Below are 6,039 nucleotides of genomic sequence, written 5' to 3'. Positions count from 1 at the left end.
ATGGCGATTAATCAATATTCAAAAGTGTGATTAATCTGTTTTAAAAAAAATGAATTGATTGACAGCCTTAAAAAACAACAAAGAAAAAGCAAAACACATTTGGAATTATTACTTTTATGTGCCCTGAACTGGGTTTAAGTGGGTTATGTAGATGTCTTCAAACATATCAGGTGCAAAAAATAATAATAATAATAAGCAAGACTCATGAAATTTGTCCTTGGACTGATGTCGATTGTATGGTGTCATGTGTGATTGGTGACGTCTTGTACTTGACGATTTATTTTTATTATTATTATTTTTTAAGTGTTGCAAAAAAAAGCAAAATACGAAATTAATACTTTTATGCTAGCTGAACTGAGAACAACTCCTGCTGATCTCGTGTGAATTATTTTAAGATGTCCAAGCCTTCGAAAATGAAATAATTCATTATATATCAATCATAACAATATAACAATAATAATACTAATAACAACATAACAGTTGCTGTGCATTTTTTAATAGTCTTCCTTAAATTATCCCAAATTTTGTGTATTTTTGATAGGACTACAGTCATAATTTGGGTTAATTATGTTTATATTGGGTGGACTGGTATGTAAGTCCACTGCATCGCACTGAGTGTTTTTGTGGGTTGTTTTTTTTTAATATTCTGGTTACCATATTTTCCTTCTGTGCTTCTACACCACTGTAAACTACTACTGCATTTATACATTTTAACACAGCTCTTCTTTTGGATCGCTTTAGGTAGTGCAGCTGTACCTGATAAAGTGTCCAGAGCACTTTAAGCTTGCATGTAACCCTCACTCAAAATGACGCTTATTTCCCCCCTTCAGAGTAAGTCCTCTTCTCTTCTAAGCCGTTTTAAGGCCCTGCTGGACAAAAGTGAATCTCCACTTTAATCCGCGTCTTACATCCCTATGATACTGGGTTTGTGTGTGTAAATACAGTGCCGGTGGGAGGCCATGCACGCAGGCAAGTCAAGGTGGGAGTCTCGCTAACTCATGCGCACATGTGACTGCCTGCATCCCCCCCCTCAGCCCTCCTTAGGTGACAACGGCGTGAGGAGGGGCGCATGATGAATGGCCTCCCACCGGGGACCTCCGAGCACAGGCACCGCGATGTGGCTAAAAAACATGGAAACGGCTCGCTTTCGTCGTCGTGACATCACTTTGTATTGGACGCACCGTGCAATAGTCCTCGTAGATAAATTACGAAATGGACTGAATGTGTAATTACAATTGAATGTAAGTTTTAAAACACGACACGCCTTGCGTCAAGTTATTGCGCTTTGACAGGCTGTTTAAAAAAATAAATAAACAAAACTTGTTTAAATGACCACAAATGCAATTTCCTGTGCCCCCCCAACCAACCCTAATAAAATGTTGGTGCATTTAAATGTTTCTTTTTTTCTTGTTTTCTTTTTTTACGTTCCCATGTCTACATTGCAACACCATTATTTCGTTATAATGTAAAAAAATAAATCGACGAGTTGATAGCAAAATATAAAACAAAAAATAAAATTGTTTTTTTCAGTTAACCTGATATCAAATACAGGCGAGTTCCTTTCTATATTCAGTGTTATATTTAATTGCGCCATATTTATTAACTTCATATCTGACTCCTTAAAGTTTATAAATACCTATTTTTACACACTCTTAAAATATGATTGATAGTATAAATATATTATCCGACTCTTACAAAATATTATCGCCTCAATTTTTTTAAATCATGAAATGTATCCATTAAATAAATTCACATTGAATTTTATGGTTAAGGCGCGCACACACACACACGCGTGCACACACACCCCTGAAACAATTGTTTTTATCTTTCATTTAGAACGTATACTACTTTCTACTAAATTAAATATTTTTTTCCAAAAGATGACAGTTTTAGAAATTAATGCCTTTGCTGAAGAAAAAAAAACACACACTCTTTTTAATCCAACGGCTACGTTAACAGAATTAAGGTTAGAAGAATAAAACACATTTATGGTCGGTATAGTGAATCAAATCAATGAGGCACACGAAGATATGGAACAGAATTGTTTCTTATTTTTTTTCCTCAGAATACATACAAAAAAATACCAATTCTCTCCCCATGGTATACACCTGAAAAATAACGGCAATTTCAAATGTGGACAATTTCAGAATTTTAAGAAACAAAACAAAAAAACATGCATGTAAATTATTTTTCTTTTCTCGGTGAGACATTTTTTTTCCTTTTAAATAAGAACAAATACAATCATAGCAATTCTGAAACGAACATCGAAATGAGGAAGCCTACTTTGAATTAGTTTTCGAACAGTGTGTGCTCCGCTCATCCACTTTAGCTCTAGACTTACATAATGCCACATAATGCACTTTTTGACTTGCTCAAATATGTTCCATTTTGCAGCCTGCTTGTTCCTTTGAAGCAGACATATAAATAAATACAGTTTGAAGTCCACGGATCCCGCCCATATGTCCATATAAAAGTCTTTATATTTGCATTCTTTGTATTATAAACTTTGCAAAGTCTTGTGTGTGTGTGCGTGTGCGTGTGTGTGTGTGTGTGTGTGTGTGTGTGTGCGTGCGTTTGGGTTTTTTTTTTTTGTCTCCCCGCTCTCACTGGTATCCGAGCGCTGATGCTGTGGTGAGTCTCTGGCCGTACAGTGCGTAAGGGGAATAGTAAGGGCCGGTGGCCGCGGGGACCGGGACGGGGGCTCCGGGTGCGGGCAGCGGGCTTTTCGAGTACGGGTGGTAGCGGCTGCTGAGTCCCAGTGCGTGGTGCGGGCTCCTCAGAGCCAAAGTCCCGGGGCTGCCGGGGGCCCCCGACGGCGGCATGTGCATGTGACAGGCCATGGCCGCAGCAGCCGCGCTGGCCAGCGAGGAGGAGCCCGGGTAGCCGGAGATGAGCTTCTCCGCCCCGGTGAAAGCGGTGTGTGTCCTCAGGTGGTTCAGGAGCTCCTCCGAGGAGGAGAATCGCTTGTCGCACGGTCCGTTGGCCGACACCCAGTTGCAAACGTGGGGCAGGGGGTCGTTGGGGAGTATAAAACCGTACGGGTACAACGGGTGTCCGCTGAAGGAGGGGGCCGAGGAGTGCACCCCGTGGATGGGGTGCGTCGGGTACATGAGCGGGTAGCCGGACTTGAGCGCGTTGGCTGCGGCTGCCGCGGCCGCGTCGTGCGTACACGACGCCCCGGCCGCGCCCGCCAAGTGGCTGGCACAGTGGTAGCTGAGGCAGTAAGGGTCTCTGCACAGGCTGGCCGACATGATGGAGGGCGGGGAGGCTCCGGCCAGTGGGCTGGTGCCGGCCTTACTGCAGCCGAGCGAGCTGGCCAGCTGCGCGTTGACCAGGCTGCCCCCGTGCGGCATGAAGTGCTGAGGGTAGCCGCCGTAGGCCCCGGCCAAGCCGCCCGGGTACGTCATGCCCGCCGGGGGGAGCGGAAAGACGGTCTGGCCCGGTTTGTAAGGGGACACGGGCGCGACGAGCCCCGAGCCGAGCACCGAGGCCGAGGACACGGACGTGACCGGGGAGGACTCCGACGCGGAGGAGGCAGCGGAGGTCTTGGGGCCGTGCGTGGTCTCCTGGTGCTGGTTCACCTCCACGTTAATCCCACCGCAACTCACGCTTATCCGGCTGTGGCTGGACGTGGCCGAGCCGCCGTCCGCGCCGCTTTTCCCGCAGTCCGACTCCTTCTTGTCGTCCTTGCCCTCGGCCGGCATGGGGGAGGCAGAAGAGCTCGAGTTGGGGCTGCCTGTGCGCGGCGTGAACGGCTGACAGGTGGCGCTCGGCACTCGGAAACCAGACTTGTCCGCGCCGCCGCCGCCGCCGCCCGAGGAGTCCTTCTTGTCGGACGGCTTGGAGTAGGGCTTGAAGCTAGACTTGTCTTCCGCGCCGATGTCGCTCATCTTCAACGGGCCGCATTTAGAATCCTTGTCGCTAGATCCATTGGAGGCGACGGAGGAGAGTTTGGAGGAGGGCGGCGGGTCCGGCTTGCCGATCTGGGAGCACGTCTGCGCCAGGAGAGCCAGGGGACTCTTCTTGGCATCGAGCTGGAGACGAAATTGTCATTTTATTACTACTTTGAGGAGATTTTGGCTAGAATTTTATGTATTTTTGTTTCTAAACACAACTTTTCACTTATTTATTATTATTATTATTATTATTATTGTTTTTTTTTTTGTTTTAAAGCAATCTTTATCTTACCTCAATGGGGCTGACGGGGGTGGAGGGCAAAGGCTGCAGATACTCCGGGTGCAAAATGTGCCCCGAGCGTGCGGTAAGCATTTTCAAAACCTTCACCGGGAGTCGCTTGGCTTGCCGTAGCGGGTCTGACGGCGGCGCCGAGTGCTGCTGCTTCTCCCTCGGCTGCTGCTGTTGCCTCTGCTTCTGCTGGCGGAGGAAAAGAGAAGAGGCCGGCTCGTCGCTACCGCTGCTTCCCCGACGACTGGCTCGCTCCAAAGCTGCGCTCAACTCACCGAGATTCGTCAGGACAGACGCCGAGGGCGACGTGCTCATGTCCCAATGGCCAGCCAAGTGGACGGCGAGGTTTCGCTCAGATGCATTAAGGAAACCACACCAAAAAAAAAAAAAAGAAGAACGCCGCTAAAACCAACAAAAACAAAGCGAGTAATAATAATAATCCTGTTGGTTGGAGATGTGCAAGAATAAGAAGCGAGTGAGGAAAGAAGAGGTTTCCGTCGTGTGCGTGCGTGTCCGCGTCCTCCCTGCGTGTAGTCCCGCACTCGACACTGGGAGACGTTTTCACTCCGGGAAGGAGAGAGGAGGGGGGAAAAAAGCAGCTGAATTAGTCCCGAGATGAAAGCCTTTGCCGCCTTCCAATCAAATGGCAGCCCGAGGTGATTGGAGGGTCAAGGGGATGTGACGTCATCCTCCTTGACAGTTCCGCGAGGGGGAGGAGCCCCGTGGCAGACTTTAAATGTTTGTTTGGTGGGAACGCTCGCTCGCTGTTTTCCCCAAACGTGCAGTTTATTGGGTGTTTTCCCACTCCAAACAACCTCAGCTCACCTCTTTAGTTGGGTGGAATAATACTGAGGAAATACACTCCACTGCAGACGATAATATGAAAATTGGGACTTTTATTATTTTAAATTCTCTCCTTTGCCTTAATGTTAGCGTGTTGATTACACTTCATTCAAATCTGTATGCAAATTTATTTGGTTCTGGCAAGACGCATTTCAACGTTATGGTACAATTTCACGACCCGAATCGACGTGAATGATTCAACTAACACGTTTTTTTTTTTCGAGATAGGAGCTTGGCCAATATTTTTCACTTTGACTTGCGAGCAAAACATTCAGATATGATATGATTTAATTTAGCAAAAATGCAACAAAAGTGCAAAGTGCCACTTCACATATATATCAAAAATACCAATTACTACTTTCGCCATCTATTTATGTTATTGACTCAGTATATAGTCTCAAATTACAATCCATCAGGCTGCTGCTGATAGCGGCCGGCCAGCTATTAGCTGCTGGCCAACGCTAGCTACTCCTATGCTAAAATTCTCATAATTCAAATAACATGTATAGCACATAAAGTTAAATTTAAAAAAAAACCTGAATAAATTGTTAAAACCCATAGCTCTTAGAGATGAAATGCAAATGTATTGAATTTACAAGTTAAATACAACTGAACTGTACTTGGGTAGTGATTCTGTCACGTACCACTAGAGGGAATCCACATACTACAGTTTGAGAATCAATGCGCTAAGCTACTAAAGCATTTTACTGTGCAGACAATCAAAAACAATTTTATTTGACCTAAAGTACAACACCAGAGTTGAATTTGCAACATGAAAGAAAAAAAAGTCCCCCTTTCAGGAGATTTACTTTTACAGAACATTAAGTGCAGATTGATAAATGAGGAATAATGAGCTTGGAACATATATTTAGGATTTATTGTGTAATAATGACTCCATGGGAGCTCTTTATGCAAAAGACCCAAAATGGATGTTTTCAAGCTCCATCTCTACTTTCCCAACTGGCAACCATAAAACCAAGCGCCCCAACACTCTCCTTAAACAGACGAGCG

The 6,039-nt window shown here is 45.4% G+C and overlaps 1 protein-coding gene across 2 annotated transcripts; it reads right to left on the bottom strand.

Annotated features, from left to right (window-relative positions):
• Nucleotides 1-1,953: 1,953 nt before the first annotated feature.
• Nucleotides 1,954-4,794, bottom strand: znf503 (zinc finger protein 503). 2 transcript variants are annotated; one of them, XM_061690148.1, is made up of 3 exons: nt 4,461-4,794; nt 4,189-4,371; nt 1,954-4,034 (listed from the first exon to the last, which is right to left on the bottom strand). In XM_061690148.1, the coding sequence occupies exons 2-3, from the start codon at nt 4,267-4,269 to the stop codon at nt 2,604-2,606; spliced, it is 1,512 nt and encodes a 503-aa protein (XP_061546132.1). In that variant the 5' UTR covers nt 4,270-4,371; nt 4,461-4,794; the 3' UTR covers nt 1,954-2,603. The 2 variants fall into 2 exon arrangements, with proteins under 2 accessions (XP_061546132.1, XP_061546131.1); XM_061690147.1 differs by having other exon boundaries at nt 4,189-4,794.
• Between the last annotated feature and the right edge of the window lie 1,245 nt (nt 4,795-6,039).

This window comes from Phycodurus eques, chromosome 11, assembly GCF_024500275.1.
Source record: "Phycodurus eques isolate BA_2022a chromosome 11, UOR_Pequ_1.1, whole genome shotgun sequence".
NCBI classification, from domain to species: Eukaryota; Metazoa; Chordata; class Actinopteri; order Syngnathiformes; family Syngnathidae; genus Phycodurus; species Phycodurus eques.
The sequence above is the reverse complement of the archived record's forward strand: the minus strand, read 5'-3'. Positions and strand labels throughout refer to the sequence as shown.

Coding starts and splice junctions, on each gene's coding strand:
- znf503 (XM_061690147.1), bottom strand. CDS start 4,500: ATGAGCACGTCGCCCTCGGCGTCTGTCCTGACGAATCTCGGTGAGTTG. Junction 4,035..4,188: donor CCCCCGTCAGCCCCATTGAG/GTAAGATAAAGA, acceptor TTTCGTCTCCAG/CTCGATGCCAAGAAGAGTCC.